This window comes from Gymnogyps californianus, chromosome 2 (assembly GCF_018139145.2).
Source record: "Gymnogyps californianus isolate 813 chromosome 2, ASM1813914v2, whole genome shotgun sequence".
Lineage (NCBI taxonomy): Eukaryota > Metazoa > Chordata > Aves > Accipitriformes > Cathartidae > Gymnogyps > Gymnogyps californianus.
The window spans coordinates 141,853,526-141,872,545 of record NC_059472.1 but is presented as its reverse complement, the minus strand read 5'-3'; the positions used below and the strand labels follow the sequence as shown (position 1 = coordinate 141,872,545).

At 39.6% G+C, this 19,020-nt stretch overlaps 1 protein-coding gene across 1 annotated transcript in view; it reads right to left on the bottom strand.

Moving 5' to 3' along the window:
* Positions 1–16,464: 16,464 nt before the first annotated feature.
* The window catches only part of CDK6 (cyclin dependent kinase 6), a 128,599-nt gene continuing 126,043 nt past the window's right edge, over positions 16,465–19,020 (bottom strand). The window contains exon 7 of the mRNA XM_050891876.1: positions 16,465–17,183. Within this exon, the coding sequence (XP_050747833.1) occupies positions 17,037–17,183 (147 nt within the window). The 3' untranslated portion in view covers positions 16,465–17,036. The remainder of the gene's footprint in view (positions 17,184–19,020) is intronic.

Here is a 19,020-nt window from a genome sequence, read left to right as displayed (position 1 = left end):
CTGCAGCCATGGTGAAGACCATGGTGAGGCAGGCTGTCCCCCTGCAGCCCATGGAGGTCCACGGTGGAGCAGATATCCACCTGCAGCCCGTGGAGGACCCCGCGCTGGAGCAGGTGGATGCCCGAAGGAGGCTGTGACCCTGTGGGAAGCCTGCGCTGGAGCAGGCTCCTGGCAGGACCTGTGGCCCCGTGGAGAGAGGAGCCCAGGATGGAGCAGGTTTGCTGGCAGGACTTGTGACCCCGTGGGGGACCCACGCTGGAGCAGTTTGTGAAGAACTGTAGCCTGTGGGAAGGACTCACATTGGAGAAGTTCGTGGAGAGCTGTCTCCTGTGGGAGGGACCCCACGCTGGAGCAGGGGATGAGTGTGAGGACTCCTCCCCCTGAGGAGGAAGGAGCAGCAGAAACAATGTGTGATGAACTGACCACAACCCCTATTCCCCATCACCCTGTGCCACTGGGGGTGAGGAGGTAGAGTAACTCGGGAGCAAAGTTGAGCCCAGGAAGAAGGGAGGGGTGGGGGGAAGGTGTTTTTAAGATTTGGTTTTATTTCTCATTATCCTACTCTGATTTGACTAGTAATAAATTAGTTTTTCTCCAAGTGGAGTCTGTTTTGCCTGTGACGGTAATTGGTGAGTGATCTCCCTGTCCTTATCTCGACCCATGAGCTTTTCGTTATATTTTCTCTCCCCTGTCCAGTTGAGGAGGGGGAGTGATAGAGCGGCTTTGGTGGGCACCTGGCATCCAGCCAGGGTCAACCCACCACACCAAGTTATTTAGTAAAACCAAGAGCAGGCTGTGAGGAACTTGAAGAAAACTAAAAAGGTTACTACACCAGAATTGCAAGTAAAATTTGCTCAATTGCGGATCAAATTTACTGTTGAAAATTGCAAGATAGTGCATAAGGGAAGGGATAACTAATTCCTCAGAAAATAGTTGGTATGTTCTGAAACAAGGGTGGCTACTTTGGAAACACATCAGGCTGAAGTTCTCACTGAGCTGCCTGTGATGCTGGAGAAGTACGTTGAAGACAGAAGAAACAAACTGCATTAAAATATATACAAAATAAGATTAGGAGTATTACTAAACATATTACGATACCCCTTTTGTGAAGCATGGTGATGTCCTCACCCTGAACACGTTTTCAGATTTGGGTCATTTTGGAGTACACCCACGCAATCCAGTTTTAGGTGACTAATGCCATTGCGCTGCACCCGTGCAGGCTGTCCCCAGCGCAGCTGCAGCCCTTGGCGGTACAAGGGTGGCCCCCACGTGTGGGAGCACGGCTGGCTGTCCGTCCCTGCGCTGTCACGGTGGAAGGACTGCACGTCTCCATGGGCTTTGGCTCAGCTGCAGCAGCGTAGGCAATACCTAAGCTGCGTCAAGTCTGCCAGGACAGAATTACTCTTCAGAAATGTTTTGACCAGATTTGAACCAGGAGAGTTTATTCATCCAATGCTTTGCGCCGCGAGGCTTTGAGCTGGTGCCTGGACATACAAAGGCTTGCCATTGCAGGAAGCCAGGGGTGCTGGGTCCCTCACTCCCTGTGCAGGCAGTGGGGAGGAGGGAGTCCTCTGCTAGGCACTCCGGAGTATTTTAATTAGACTCCCATTAGCTTTTCTTCCCTGGCTGCGAAGGAGGCTTGGGAGTCCAGCCAGACAATTCAGCCAGCTAAATCAGATTTCTAAAAATGGATGAAAATACTTAGAGAAGGGACTTCTGTGTGACAGGAGACTGAAAGATGACCTTGTTTATCGAGGGGGGGGGGGGAAAGCAACACAACTGATGGGTGTAAAATGAGGAATGATACAGATACTGTAAATCTTGCTTTCCGTGCATCAGTAAATGGCAGGCAAATGATAGACAAAGACAGTGCATTTAAATCTTTTAAAATGAACATTTGTTTCTATGGTGCTAATAAGCATGTGACATCTAGTGTCATTAGATAATTTTGAGGCGAAGAGGATGACAACATTTATGTGAATAATGAGAAGAGTAACATTTGTGCTTATTTCTACAAGGTCCTTAGTATTTTGCTTAATGGATTTTTTTTTTTTTTTTATATAATTTTCTTTTCCATAATTGGGTTTTATGAACTTCATGCAGGGGGTAAGTCACCTTCTCACAGGTGAGGGCTAGGAAGAAAATTCCCATCTGAAGAATTTGTTCCATCATTGTCCACAGACTGTTGGATTTTATTCTGTGGTATCTTGCCCTGAGCACTATCAGATATAAAACACCAGATAGTATCCAGATCTGTATGGTAGCTCTTATTTAGTCTGTTAAATATTTCCATGATTTTTTCCCCTTTTTCACAATGCATTAGCTATGGCTGATAGGGGTATTTACGACGCTGACTGGTCTGCTCAGCCACAGGCCTCACTGCAGTTGATTTTGTGTCTGTCCCTGGCTGGACTGCTGCTCGTAATCTTATAATGTGCTTAAAGACTAATTTGGAATGTCACATAATGTAAAGGTAGCTGCTGTTTTTATTTAATGCTGCGTGGCACCTGCAGTGTATATAACGATGTTTTGTAAAAGACTTTTAGGGTTCCTTGTAGTTTCTAGGGGCAGCGCAAAGTTTTGGTTCTAGGTTACAAAATCCTTTGTGGCTTTGGGGTCTGGTTAGCTTTGCAGTCATTTCTGTCTAAAGCTTTCATCCAGAAGCTGAAATCTGTTTGGATGCTTGAGCTAATAGTTTTTAGATTCCTATGTCTGGTGGCTCATTGGAGGCCTTGTTAGTAGAAACTACTTGTATCCTGCTCTGAAGAGCACTTAATGATCTTTACAATAAGTTGAAGCTTTATTTGAGTTGTTTTGATGAGGATTTTTTGGTTGGTTAGGAGTGAAGGCAGAAAGTACGCATCTGGTTTTAGAGTTTGATGTTGTATCATTTTGTGTTTGACTCAAAACATGCCCTTTTACCATTTCTATATACCCAGAAATGTTACTAGTCATATTTATAGCCAATCAAGAAAAATGAATCAATCAATAAAGTGTGCTCAGCTTCTTAAAAGAAGGAAGATGAAAGCAGCAGAACCTTCAGGAATACACAAATACCACGCATGTTAGTGCAACAGTTGGATCAAGTAACGTTTGGGGAAAATACTGCGTTTCATGAATGACTGAGAGCCATTATGGCTGAACTAAAGCACAATTTGCCTAAACCAAAACAAAGAAGATTTCAGTAAAGACAAACTAGTGCTGAACCATATAGTGTTGATAGCAATTGCAACGTTATGCCTTTGAAAGAAAAATTGATGATTCAGATTTTTATTTTTTTAAATGGAATTCATCCTAGGTAAGCAATAAAGTAGTTCAGAAATGAGAAATCAGGACAAAAGAGGTTAGATTTTTATAAAACGAAAGGTATATGGTAAGGTGCTGGAAAAGGTGTGCATGTGCTTACGTTTCTGTGTCTGGTTGGGTGTATGTTTGTTGATTTTCTAGAATACCCAGGGTGTTGAGAAAAACACTCGCAAACATAAAAACTAGAAAACAATGTTGCTAGTTTTCTGTATTTAATATACAATACTTACTGCATTTGTATTCGTTTTACATTTTTAGATGAAAGAGAAATATAGCTAGAAAAGTGAAGTAAACCTCAGGAAAGCAGTTTTAAATACAAAACTAATTTTTTGCCTTTTTACTTTCCAATAATTTGGGAGCAACTAAAAAGAACTTGACACCGTGAAAATTTTTATTATATTGATTTTCATACTGAACCCTCAGCACCCAACAATAAATACACAACTTTGCTTTTCTTGCACTGCCAGCAGCAAAACGTTCAGTTCCAAAGGACTGTAATTCTGATATAATACAATATTGATAACCTTCTGTGTGCCTTAATTTAATTTCGCTGTATTGACACATGATTATTTTTGCAGTCAACCATCTTTAGAAACTTGTAAAAGCTAAAGAATGTGTTGCATGGTAAGGTGCATGCTCTGATGAACTTCAATGCAGTCAACGTAAAGTAGCCCCAGCTGAGGGTGTTCTTAAAGCAGAAAGCCCCAGAGGGTGAAATTTGGGACACAGAGCAGGCATGCAGTTAGATCAAAGGGCTTTGTTTGAAAGATTGCAAAGGGAGCTCTGGAGTTCCCAAAGTGTCTGCGCTATTTCCCAGCCATTCTGTACAGCAGAAACATACTTTTTTCCAATGCGTATATGATAATCGGCAGCTGTGCAAGAAGAGGAGAGAGGCTGCAAGATTTCACGTACAGCAATGGTGCAATACTTTTACATACCACAGTTTGCATGTTGTAGCCCCTTGATGTCATATTGATGACTAAAAGGTAAACGAGCATATCTGAGTAACAATTCAAGAAATCTGTTACATTTTTCTGTACCTCTGTAGGTGATACTGTGTTTCACACATAGGTGATTTTAATGCTGAATGCAGAGACCGTAAGGAACACTGAATAGTAACTATTAAGCACACAGAATAAAAAAAAAATGATGCACCTTTAAAAGAAACAGTAACACACGCACCTTTTCATGTTTGTACCCTGATTAAAAGAACATCGTGAATTTCAAGTATGAAGTGATACAGTGAAATCATGTCCTGTGAGTAGGTATCAATGGCAGTCTAGGTAGTACAGTTTGCACCGTAGGTAACTTTCCACCTTGCAAAATAAAATCCTACTGCATATGTAGGTAAAGTGACTTGAAATGCTGAAACTCGTCGTGCCAGCTCTTTCGCTGGTATAAGCTGATATAATGCTGTAGAAGTCAACAGGACTATGCTGATTTTCACCAGCTGAGTATATGCCCTAAGGTGAATGAAAAAAAAATACTCGAAACTGCTTTGCATGTTTTCCTTGAATTATCAAATCCTAGACACCTCCAGAGCAAACGGTATTTTATTACAAAACAGGGGAAAAAAAGAGAAAAAATAAGCCAAACAGCATTAGAGGCTGTTTTAACTTTCTGAATGTTTTTCATGTTATTTTTTGTAAAATCATACTGAGAAGTAAAGGTACCGAGACAGATTTTGATTTGCTAATGGCTGTTGGTCTGATGTAATATCAATTAACAGAGTTGCTCTGGACGTGTCTCAGAAGCTGTCCTCACTGTTCATAGTATTCTGTAAACCTGAAAACACAAGTTTTAATAATGCCTTTTGAGAACATAACTTATGTTGCAGATTCTGAAACCAGTATCCCGTGAGAGTTACAAACAGGCTTAACTTTATACACGTCTTCTGTTAACTTCAGTGGGATTTGTAACGTGTAAGGTAGGCACACATGGAGTGTCTGGAGCAGTAAGAACTGAATCTTATTTCTGATACATTTCTGTACCAGCATCATGCTTTCCTCCACATATCCCAATGCCACTAAGTGCACTTCTGAACTTTTGTATAAAAAAGTAATGAATAGAAATTTCGAGAGAAATAATGTTACTAGAGTTAAGATTTTTATCACACATTACCATTTATATTGTATTCTTGCTGATTTACTAAGCCTAAATATCATTATATAGACCTGAGCTGCCTGACACTGAAATTTGTAGACTTACAAGGTCAAATTCTTGGTTTAATTTAACTGTAGTCAGTGGAGCTACAAGAGTAAATTATGCTAAATGATTTAAAATACTTTGAAACCCCAATCCTATTTCATGCAATTGTCCATGCACAAAAAAAGCCCCGCTAAATTTGCTGCCTTTATGCTTTTGTTTAGCCAACAATCTTACTTAAAGCCCAGATGGGCAACTTTATCACTGCAAAAAACTTTCTTCAGTTACAAGATGCCACACAAACTTGGCCCTGGCTTAAGCATCTGGAATCGACAGATACCTGCTGGACCTGCTACAAACAAAATAAAGCCAAAGGCAGCCTATGTAATGTTTTCTAATTTTGATTTTTCAGACAACATTCCCCCACTATGTGTGAAATTAGCTCTACAATAACATTTCAAAGTAATCTGCTTATTCCTTTACATATTAAAACAAACAAAAATACCCTAAAGCATAAAAATACTACATCTGAACACACATACTACTCTAGTTGCAAAACTCAATGTACAGTATGAAGCTTATTTATGATTTTTTTTGACTGATCTAGCTTTCTGCCTCTCTATGAAACTAGCTTCACTTCAACAACCAAACTGTATACTAAATGCAAATAAACAATAAAGCAGCAAGACTCGACACATTTTTTGGCAACTACTCTTTCACAGGACTAGTGTGTTTTCATAAGAAATAATATACTGAATTATAATACCAATAATTTAGGTTAATGTCAAATAGCTTGCAGATAAATGTGTCCACATCTTCAATAAACACTGACCCCATTTACTGGCGTCTTGGTGCTGTTATTAACCATGTGTCCTCACAACTACAGTCAATTACTAAAGGAAAGCCTTTTTCTGCAAATACTTTTTGTGAGCAACTATACTCACAGGAGTAACTCCTCTCAGCTCTGTGGAACTGCTCAGGTGAGGTACAGTATTCATGTGTTTGCATACTTGGGCCTTCAGACTGAAGAGTATCAAGGTAGTGAGGAAATACAAATACACACTGTTGCACAGAAAGTAGAAGACAGACATACAGACGAAAGCACCCTGTGATGCTTTCGGGAGTTACAATATAAACATAATTTCCAAAGTATACAGTTCAACTTCTAAGACATCATTCTGAGGGTATAATTTTTCTTTAACTAGAGCATTCAAAGACATTATACTTTTAAAGCTGTTCAAAGTAATGCAGCTAAATATTACACTAAAAATAAAACCCATATGAGATTCAATGGCAGATATAGACCACTTAAACGAACTGGAATGAAACAGACCATAAATACATTAATCTGAACGCCTGAAAAGTATTTACAAAGAAATTAAAGACTGAAAGGAAAGAATAAATGGGTGTCTGGGCTTGGTTTCAGTGCCAAAATCATACAGCTTTGTGCAGAAAACAGATTCTATCAGAAAAATAAATGGCATCTTTATATTTTCTCTATCTTAAGTATTTTAAAATGTGTTTCTCGCTTTAACAGAAGTGACTGCCTTGCCTGTGAAAGGTGCCTGGCTAAGAGTCCTCGAGACTCTTTCAGGCTCTGTTTCAATTGGAACCGGCTCTCGTTCCTTGCCAAAAAGCACCGCCATAATGTAAACTTCTTTTGCCCACATTGCTGTGACTCTAAGTGGGTTGTAGGAGGGGAGTTCAGTCTACAGGAAAAGAGATTTTGAACACTGCAGAGAATGACAGCAAGGTTATTTAACAGTGCTGAATGCAAGGAAGGTGTCATGGAGATTGAATTCTATTTGTTGGAATCTAAACAGAAACAAATGATTCACTTAATATTGACCACCAGAGAGTGATCAAAATTTTTAGACAGTGCTGGCCTGCTCTGGTTTTAAGCTGGTAAACTCGAGTAATGCTTTTGTATTCAACTTATTATGCACAATAGAAAGGAGAATGGTGGTGGTGGAGGTGAAATAAAACAAATCAAAACAAAACAAAGCTGGAAAACCACTGGGTTGCTAGACATCTAGAGAGAAAAAGGAAAGGATAGATGAGTCTTTGCAGTCCCTTCAGCCTCTAATCTCACGACACTGCAGTCCTTCTATCATGTTATGACGGGTAACTTCAGTTCAAAATGTGCATGGCAATCAATACTTTCAGATGAGCACATCCCCACTGAGCTTATATGAGCCACCTTGTACAGCCTTGCATCCGCAAACTTCTTGCCAGCATCCAATTTCTGATGTACTTGTTGTTGTAGTTGCAACCCATGGTTACAGCCGCCTTTGTTACAAGGGACTCCAAGATAAAGTCCCTACAAGAAATCATGATGGATTTTGGGTCTTGCTGGAAAATGACTGAGAAGCACTTCTTATTTAACTAGCATGCTGCAGACCCAGGCTATATTTTGAACCCAGTTTGGTGGTTTTTTTTCCTATCACCGATGAAGGATGATTGTTTGAGATACATCGTCATCCACCTGGAATAAAACACTTCGTCTTTTCCCACAGCATGTCCAGAATTCACAGTCATCCTTTTTGTGTAGTGAGAGAGGTTTCTTAGGGGAGTTCTTACAACACTGCTGTTTAAAATGCAATAGAAACAGTAAGCATACTGTCCCCTCTAGATCTGGGAAAGACTTTTCCTCAGGAGGCTACCTTGGGGGTTAAGGTCTGTCTGTGCCTAGTACTTGTGGCAGGGCTCTGCACTCAAAACTGCCATAGCAAAAAGCAAAGGAATAAGCTTGATTGCCTACAGGCACCCAAGTTATCTTGAGAGTTGGGGACCTTCATGTAAGGAAGAACTGTTTCATAGTTGCTCTGCCTCATGCTGGGAGGAAACTTCTCCCTGGGAATAGTGTTCTCAGGGAAGGGGAAGGGAAGGGGGGTAAGCAGTGGGAGGCTGGCATTACTAGTCTTGTTTGTATCCGTTAAAAACTTCTGTATAACAGAAGCATCATTGGCTGCTCTTGTAAACATGTACATCACAGACAGTTGTCCAGGGACCTTATATACTTAGTAAATAATCTTCTGAATCAAAAATTTTTCTGTCTGATCAAACATATTATGTTCAATCTAATCTATTCTAGCTCATCTCTTTACTTGAACCAAAGAGTGTAAAAGTAGCACGCACTTTGCCATATTCTACTGTAGTATTTCCCAGTTCCTAATGAGAAGCAGGGAAAAGCTATAGCACAAATCATTGGCTGCCTGCAGACTGGGGGGCTGCAGAATCACAAGGTAGTAATTTACCTCACAGGGTCTTAAGTGGCCGTGGAAGTATCAGCAGGGTCAGATACAAGTGACAGGTAATTAAGTGTCACTGCAGTGAGAGGAAGCAGAGTGTTGAAAGACTGTTGAGGAGCAGACTCCCCAGGGCTTCTTTCAGAGTGTCACAGTAGGATGATCTGGGATAAGAAAAGGACAGCTTGAGTGGCCGAGTGATCTATCACTATATGTATTTAACAAATGTCAGAGAACTACTGTGTAGAATTAGAGGTTTCCTATCCCTGGAACTGTGAAATTTGTCTCTGTGCCAAGCCTAGTTGCTCATGCTTAATGGAAGGACCAAAATTAGCCGCTCTGTGCCAACACTTACGCAGCCACCCACACGCATGGACTAAACACAACAAAATGCTACACAGGCCTTATATTCTGTATTTTTGGAGGTGGTGTAACAATAGTTAACGGTAGCTCTCAGGTTGGCACAGCAGCTCAGAAAGCTCCATTCCTGCCGTACAACCTCCGAAAAGACTTTTTTTTCCATGGCAGATGGTTCTGCAGTATTACTTACGCTGGGTGTCGGACAGACTTGCTAGGCTCTCAGATTTGCTCCTCTAAGATGGTGAACCATCTGGACTGATCCAGCAAAACATGCACGCGGATAATCTTATCAAAATCCAAGTGCTCAAAACCATGCCATTTTGGATTGCCAAAGGATTTTCAATTTGCAGCAGGAGTCAGCTCGCAATGCACAACGATATTGCACACTAATGGACACTGCTAATGACTCTCCTGCATTAGAGCTGTACATTCTCCATGTCTGCAGCTGAACTACAGGCAGTGTCTGTGTGGCCAGCTTAATCTGCTCTCAAGTTGTCTCATAAGACTTTTTTTTTGTATCTACACAGAAAAACCTCTAGCTTCTGCAAAATCTGGTTTAAAAAATAGAGCTGTTGCTATGTTGAAAAACTGCACTGGAACTCATGATTTGAGTTGGCACAGTAAGTATCTGGAACTAAAATCCCATGCAAGAGTCTTGCTTTATCATCTTGTGCTTATGAAAGTGAATGATAGGAGAAAACAAAATACGTGGAAAAGAAGCCTTCCCCTACGCTTATACGTAACTTTTCCACATATTCAAATTCACTTGCCAAAATTGTCCTGAACTCTCCTAATCTCTGCCCATTTTTCCTATCTTTGCAGCACTTCACAATTTTCCTCCCTCATCTAGCTACTCAAAATTGATCCTAACATTCAAGAACTGTTTTTTTTATAAAAGAGGCTGAGGATTTGCATAACATGACATACATATGAAACATGGAATAAGAGGAAAGGCTGCATATTGTAGAATGTTAACTACAAACTCTTTAGGAGTAATTGCATGAAGGAAGCTGGCAGTCTGAAAATTCATTTTCCATGCAGTGGCAGAGACAAGTGCTCTTTGGCTGGGTTTAACATGAACATGTCAATGGGAGCAGGTATCCATGTCAACACCAGAAAATGTATTTTTTTCTGGCATGTGGATGGGTTTAAGGTGCAGAAAGCTAAATAGCGTGAATGCAAATTTAGCTTACTCAAAAATGGACAGCGAGCTTGAGAGCTTTACAGCATATCCATGTAGACATCACCAAAGTAAATCACAAGTTAAACATTACCTGTTTTCCCTTCTCCTTTCAGTCAAATAGTATGGGTTGCTTTAGTGCAAATGAACATTAAAATGGTAGTTAGAGTAAGTTCATACTTGGATGCTTTTCTTCCATAAAGCCCTATCAACTTTGCAAGGTCAGTGAAAAAGTATCAGTTTCAATGCATATTTAATACACAATGTTTGTATTTACATTTTTCATGTTATAAATACGCTCCTTTTCACTTATCCCAACAGTATTTTCCAGTAGTTACTTAAAATCTCCTTTTTAATCTTTACTAAGTGTCAGTTGTCTGTTTTTTTAAAAAGAAGGCAATATCTTTTGTCTGATCTTTTTTGGACACAAAAAATCTGCTCTACCACAATCACCCAGTATCAAAATATCCATAGCAGAATCTCTTCTTACTTTCTCTAGCCATGCAAAAGTCTCATTGACATTGGGCTGGATGAAGCCCACCAATATATTCTAACACAGATAAAACCTTTAATCTGAAGGAAAAAATGCCATATGGTTAGGGAGTTTTGGTTTATCTTAGCTGTTTTGCACAGTCTTTCAATGAAGGCTGGAAATTTGAATATTGCAGAAGCTCTCTATTTAAGTCAAAGCAAATTTTCCACTAACTTTACTCATAGCAATGTTGGGCTTTTCTGCCCAGAAAGCAAAAGGCTCATCTAAGCATGGTGCTGGCTAATTTCAGCTTCTGCTGAACACATAAAGAACTGATGGTATCTACTTGGCCTTGCAGAATCATTTTTGAGAACAAGTTCCTATTTGATTCAGTTCTGTCTGGGTGTCTATCACTGTCTGAATTAAAAACACATACATAATTTTTCAGGCATATTTTTAAAGGGAAAAATATATCCGTTTCAAATTTTTGAGTATTACAGCTAAAAGAATGATTTTTAGCTGGTTTCTGCAAGAACCTAATGAGCCATTTTTTATATTATCTGTGCACAATACTCCTAAATGTTTTTTATGGTTCTTATATTGTGTATATATTGCATATTAGTATGCAATACTTGCTAAGCTTCAAACTAAAGGGAAGAAATAACACTTGGCAAAAGTATATTTGTCAGTTCATATATCCACATCTTTCTGCTTTTAATGGCCTAGTTCATTTAAATCAATGAGAAAGCTTATTGTTTTACATAAATTACTGGGATTTGATGGTTACAGAGTCTGGTCCAGAAACTAGAATTATATTACAGCCATTATCTAACAATTTGCAAAACAAAGAGATATAAGAAAATAAATAGCTCACAAATAAAACTCCTATTTGAGTTGTACAGCCTGTTAGACTGTTAAAATTGTAGTCATGTTTTTGCACACCTGAACTGTACTTCCACAAAAAAACTGGATGTGAAAATGAAACTTGGAAGGTTAAACATATAAAATCCCATTTACTTTTCTAGAGATTGTTTCTGAATTTTTTCTTCATGGAAAGTAATCTGTATACTCCAATACTTAGTAATCAAAAAGAAGTAAAAGTGATAGCTTATTAACAGTCAGTTACTGAAGATTTCAGTATATAACATGTTATTATTCTCTGTGAAAGTAAAAATATATTTCTTAAATTTTCCTGCACAACCGCCGTTTGAAAAAACATTTTTTCTAATATACTAATTTCAAGAAAATCATTTACACATTAAGAGAAGTGTGAAATCCTGTTAACATCAAAAAAGATCTTGATATTTAGAAGCAGTTTTGTAGCAATAAAATAAATATGTTAGGTTTCTAAGCTTGTGATCAAGTCAAGCTTCAAGCATAACACAACAAAATCACTCTAATAGCCTAGTATCTTCTAATTCACATTGTATATAAAAATCAATCTATTCCTGAAACTACTGTATATGAAAAATACTAGCGAAGTGGTTCTGTAGAACAGGGTTCTTAGAATAAACTTCCTCATTATTCAGCTGTGTCTTATACATGGAACATAATTAATTTATGTGGCCTTTTAAACCAAACTGTGTGGTTTATGATTCATATACATATTTGACAACTGATGTGTTTTCAGTTGTGAGTCAGATAAGTGCTCCAAGTTTGTTGGCCGAAAGACCAAACCAGCATGTTTTCTCTTTATTTTCTGTATTAAAGTTGGCCTAATACCTAACAGCAGAGAGAATTATATGTGTAATAAAACATGCTTCTCAAAGACAGTGAGTGAACCTGTGAAAAGTAGCATGGCACAGTATTTTCTTCTTATTCACCAAAACAACCATTGAGTGTAAAAACCACATGAGAGTTACGATGCTGGATACCATCCCCCATGCAGAAGATGCTCAAATGCTACAACTTACTGATTCCTTTCATATAAAAGGCTCTGTACACATAGCACCAAATTTCAATATTTTGCAAACATGACGTCCTCATTTTTTGGTGTGTTTTAGGACAGAAACAACAGAGAAAGGTACTCTAACATTTACCATTGTGGACTAATAGACTGAAAAAAACCTGGAGTGTGGGCACAGCCTACACAGAAATACGCGCAAACCCTATTTTTAGACTTTTACTTGGCACACAGAAGGCAACACAGGTGTATGCAAAACTAAAGGTAAGTAAGGAGGTGCACAAAGAGATTCTTTTTTAATCATCGGTTCTGGGCTGCTGGACTAAAAGAAGCAACGCTTGGTAATAGGGACGTAGGGGACACTGACACGGTGTAGCTATTGAAAATTTGGAAGAATCTTGTTGGAAATAGCACCTGTGAGCGTCACTGAAACCTGTTCCATAAGGGAGCTGAAGGAGAAGAACTGGAGAGCTAGAGTGAGCGTGGAGACAGGGTGAAGAGAGAGAAGGGCTGCTCCAGATGTATTGCTATGGTTCAGCAATTAGCACTTCACTAGCTGGCTTTGGTGATTTTTTTCCTAGGGTATTCGGTCTGTTTTTCCTGCAGAATTATGTAGTAGTGATAAAAAAAGGTTGATGCGAGATAGAAATTGCTCCTTCCATTACTTAGAATACCCTGTTGTCTGCTGAGAAGAGCACAGTGCCTGGTTATGGGTGCTCTAGGAGCTGAACATCTATACTTATTTTTAATATATTTTTTGTTATTCAGTGGTTTTTAGTTGCTGTTGAACCACTCCTGTAGAACACATACAGGCATAGTTATTGCTAAGAAGAACTGCACTGTGAAGTCTTATTTAAAGGGTGTACGAAGAGTTTTCATCACAGTCTGGAACATGTGTGTCAAAGAGAACTTTCTTTTTCACATATACAATTCCTACACCCTACACATATGGCAGTAATGAGCAAAGGTACTCAAATACTAGAGCTATACCAGTAAAATAAAAAGAGCAAGGGCATGGGCTCAAGCACAGTCCCACAGTTGTCTGTGCTGTCTAATTATGAGCATGATTCCTGGCATGATTTTAGCCAGTGCCAGCACTTCGCCCAGCCAGAGAACAGGCTTCCTCAGTTTACTCATGTAAGTGAAGCCCCACGGTTTCACAGGGAAGACTGGAATAAGAATAAGCCTATGGTGTGTCAAATGGAATTTCTTCCCAAAGAGATTTTGAAAAGGAGGTCATTTGAAAAGTTGTTGGTCCTTTGAATCTAGGCCCTTGCTACCGCAAGGACCCCATTAGATAAATCTTTTCCCTAACCCTGCCAAGACAGAACTTAGATTTCTTTTTTTGTTCCTGCCATTCCCACTGGAAGGGTGTTCCAGAACGTGACCATTAATGCAGCCCTTCTCAAGCTGTTCTCCTGAATACCCCCATTTATAACCTGATCCTATATTAGACAACATACAGCACCACGTTGCAGAAGCTCTGCTTCTGATTCCATCAGCCAGCCCCTGCTTTTCTCTGCTGCTCTCTGAGCTCTTCTGATACTACTGATTGGGAAATACTGCTCCAGTAGTTAACTTCCTTGTGATTTCCATATTCTCATTAGCTTTTGGGCCAACACTAACCTTTGGCTTAAAGTGTTCTCTTCCCTCCTTTTTGTTTTACCCTAATAATGTACTTATATTCAGCAAGCATATTCTCTTCTAGCCTTTGCTTCGCTAAGCTTAATACAACAAGGTCTTCTAACACAGAACAGATGCACATCTCTATCTGAGAGTTTTGAGCCTACTTTGAAAATACCCTGTCCTCCTCTACATTTTCACTCTATGTTAGTTGCTGGAGAGCCCTGGGAGAGTTCCCTGACAGCTGCTGGAAAGCCACACCAGCTGAATGCCCTGATAAAGTATGTATGATAGCTTGGCGCTAGGCAAAATGTGGAATGTTTTTAAAAGTGCTAAACTGTGTAGAAAACTTTTCTATTTGTTCCTGTCGCAAGCTTCTGCTGAATTTTGGCTCTGTTTGTTGTTCTAATTATTGTTTAAAAATGGTTAGCAAAAATTTTACTCTGGCCCATCCTTTTCTATGAATGCTAAAACCTATTCACACTCAGGTCTATTGACCCATGGAGGAATAGGGTTGGGACAACACCAGTGCAGTGGGTTTGCAGTTCCCCTTGGATGTAGGAACAGAGAGAATGACAGAGGCAAGGCCAAGATTAGAGGGTTAGCTGCTGTGACCGCTCCCTGGCCTTCAGCTTGCCGCTTGTAGAGCTTCCAAAATTCTTGTGTTATGCATCTGTAGTATCTCTGTGTGCAGATGCCTCGTGCATGCTCTTGCCAGGCCTAATTTGCAACTTGCCTGTTCATGCTGGTAGGTTTTGCATAGGCATCATTCTGGGCATGAAGAAAAGCACAGGCCACTGCATGCATGCAGGCAAGTGGTCCTTTTAAAATCTGGCTTATTTAAAACAGACCTAATTTAACCACACGTCGCATACTTATGTGTCTAACAGTAATGAAAAGCTTTATCCAAGAGACAGATAAGATCCACTCACTATCCTAGCAATGGACCATGTCCCAGACAGTGCAGAGACCTGAAACAGAGTTAACAGTGAAGTTCGCCACAACAGCCAGTCTATCACAGGACTGAGAAACCTGCCAGGGAGACGGCTACAAGTTCCCATGCCGCAGCTGGGAAAATTATATTGCTCAACTCACTGCTAAGGACCTGCTTCTGCCAAGCATGCTGTGAATGAGCATATAATGCTGGCTCACTAGCTAGACAAGACGAAATAGAGATGAGGAAGAGAGAAGCCTAAGGGACTATCACAGGAGTAAGCAAAGCTAGCTGCCTCACTTATCATCAGTTATACTGCAATAGTATATATTTATGGTTTTATGGCAAGGGCTAACTCGTTGGACCAATATTTTCCCCCAAGTCATATCCAGGTAAAGGCACTAAAGTCATGCTAGGGAACAGCTTTTATGGATTTAAAATATTTCTTTTTTCCCAGTACAGTATTAAAAAAATAAAAGCTTCTTTTTAAAATACTGAAAATATATTTTAGTTAAGGTAAAAATACTAAATATAAAAATTTAACGTAATATTTAAAATAACTGTGCTATAAAGGCATGTGAATTGCTTACTTATGTTGACATTCAATAATGGCACATTAACCCTAGTGGAGAAGCATGTGCCAGTATACCCACATGGTGGTTTAGGAGAGAAGCTCATGCATTTCTGCATAGAAAACAAGTCTGCTTAATAAATGACATCTGAGGGATTTTGAGACAGTAATGTTCATGCACTTGTGATGCATGGGGGGGTGTTGCAGATAAGGCAGCGCAGTATACAGCATACAATTCAGCACAAATACATATCTGTGCTTATTACAAGTATAGGATTCTCTGCTTCTGAACTGGAAATATTTTTTTCTATCTTCCTTTTTGGCTGGTAATCAGAACAGGTTGAAGGCGAAAATCTGTATTGATTTTCATTGGCTCTGCTCATGTCTTTGAGCTGCATATCAGAAAATTTGGAATGAGATAAACAAAATGTGCTTGCAGCTGTTTCGAGGGGGGAATGACGGGTTAGATGATGGACTAGAATGTGCCTGGATTTCAACACAAATAGACCATTTGGAAACCGAAAGAGTCTTTAAGACCAGGACTCTAGAAGTTTTTTAAAACTCTTGTTTTTTGCAACATGCACACAAACGTAGCTAGATAATAACTCGTTTGTGTATGAAAAAAACTAAAAGTTGAGACATTTATTATGATCACCATCATCACTGTTATTTTTATAGAGCAATGAAATGATAAAATAATCCATCCAAGTTTTCAAGTGGGGAAGCACCTGCATATATGCTATGAATGAACAGTAGCTGGATGTATTAATGCATGTATCAGTTAACTGCAGGTTGCAGAGATCTGATATTTCAATGCCATTCTTTAAATATCACTGTAAGAGGTCACATAATAATAATAATAATAACAATAATAATAATAATAAAAGTACCAAATCATGCTTCAGCAGCTAGAGAGAGAGATTGCATCATGTTTTAGCAGTGACTCGATCATCCTACTCCACACTGGCAGCATTCAATTAAAAGGCTAAAATGGCAGCAAAACCGGTCAGCAGCTTCTCTTTGTCTGGAGTTTTCCCAGGTAGATAAACAAAACAAAACCAAAACAAACATAAAGCTGCAATGGGAGCAGGTTAAAGCCCTGGCCCTTGAGTTGCTCTGATGAAAGTAAACTAGATTGATTTCCTTGGATAAGCACATCACAATCCCAAAATAAAAGACAAGTGCATAAAACCTCCAAATAATGATCTTCACTAGAACGGCTATGTGGTTTGCATGGGACAGTGGCCTTGTCAGCTACGTGTCTTGTTCATTTATGGTTCATCTTCAGTCAGCATTATGATGCATTCACCTCACTGGAGTTTTGGCTGGATGACATGTGAGAGTCCAGATTCTCCTTGCATTTCTCCAGATCATGGAAATATGGGTGAGAGAGGGCAACATAGGCAGATATTCTCTTGGCTGGATTGAACGCTAAGCATTTCTGTAAGTATGAAAAGAAGTTGGTTTTAACTAAAATGTACAGTTAACAGTGCTAACATTGCATATATATATTAATGCCTGCCACCTTCAATTTATGATCAGTATGAGACACAATAGGGTCTCAGTAGCTGCTGCATGATAAGGTGACCATCCATATTAAAACAAGCAGTGGGGTCATAGTATATGAATATGGCATCCCCAAAGTTAATAGAAAATAACAAGTTAGAAAATGCAAGTATTCATAGTTTAGGAAATCCCAGAATTCAGTTTTTCTTGAATTCACATGCACAGGACATCTGTCTCAAAGTGCAGGGAGCAACTATTCATGAACAACTTTTGAATCCCCTCAGCGTTCACTGCACTGTTCTTTTGTGGTTATACAAACATGGATGGCATCATAAGGTATATGTTCATTCCTAGGCTCAGCATTTCTATAGGTGTTGAGTCTTTGACTTTATAGCCTTCGTATGCTAATGTTTTGTGTTCAGTTTCTCCCTCTTCTTCCTAGTTGTACTTTGCTTGCCTTCTTTCCAGATCCTTATCCCAGCCTTTGTCCAGCCAGCACTGAAATCTCTCCCATAGCCTTGCGTTTTATACCTTGTTCTTCTCTTTTCCTTCATTTACCTCCAAATAGTATTCTTCCTACTATCCTTGTAGAATCCTTCCTACTCCTACTTTCTTTTCTTGTATCAGAATTTCTATCATTTAACTTCTGAAATTTAATTCAGAGACTTCCAGTCCTACTCTCCCCTTTCATCTGTGACTCCCAGTTCTCATCTCTTTGCCTAACAGTAACAGCTTCCCTTCCCACCTCACCTTCTAGGCATGGATATTTGTCTTCTTCCTCCCTCCCATCATGCCTCACACTCACTGAGCTCTCTGCCATATTTTATTCCTTGTTGTTCCCAGAACCTAATTCTTGTCCCACATCTATCTTCCATTTCCAGGCTGCCTGCAAGCACGACAGATGCGTTTCTCCCCTGTCATTTCAAGTGTCCAGATGTAGTCCAGCTTACCGCAGCTGGGAGCTGCAGTCATAAGGACAATGGAAGGCGATCTGCTGTTCTGTAGAGATAATGTTGGCCAGAGATAGCAGTTCCTGAAGGGATGCAGCAAATCTTTCAAGAGTTGCACTGAGCCCACTCTACTGAGCCCATGTGAACCAAGTTCTTTCTTCCAGAGAACAAATTTAGCTAGATTTCAACAAGCATGGCAAAAAGCAAACTGAGGCAAGGCCATTCTCTATATTCCATTCCAAGACTGAACTTCAGGGCTGGGGTTTATAACATATCTATAAAAATGATGGAAATATTTTAATTGAATTCAATGTTACCAGTTGTACCAGCACAATTTGTTTGTTTCTGTTCAATCCTGTCATTTCTGAGAGGCAACAACTGGTGAATTCCAAATCTCAAGTTTTCAGCATTCAATAGAAGACATGCAGATGTAATCTGCCTCTACAGCCTGTTTTCTGCTTTATACTGGGTCCACTATACCATGAAAAATGGTAGATCAGTTTTTGTACTCACATCAGGCTTATCCTATAAGAATGGCTGAATCAGTGGCACAACAGTGGTCAGTAATGAGGATCTAAGCATAAGGTCTAAAGACAGGTCAAACAGGTACTTCCCTGACACAGTTTCCTAGTCTCTAACTATTCTCAGCTCTGACACCTCTTGAGCCAAAGGTGGTGTCCTTGTGCTGATGTTTCACAGATTTATATGAATTTGTCTACCTACTTCTGAGCTTTTCTATAACCCCATTAAATGGAAACATAAATATTTCTTGGCACGTTGCATGCACAGTGGGAACTATCAGCCATGTGACTTGGAGAACAA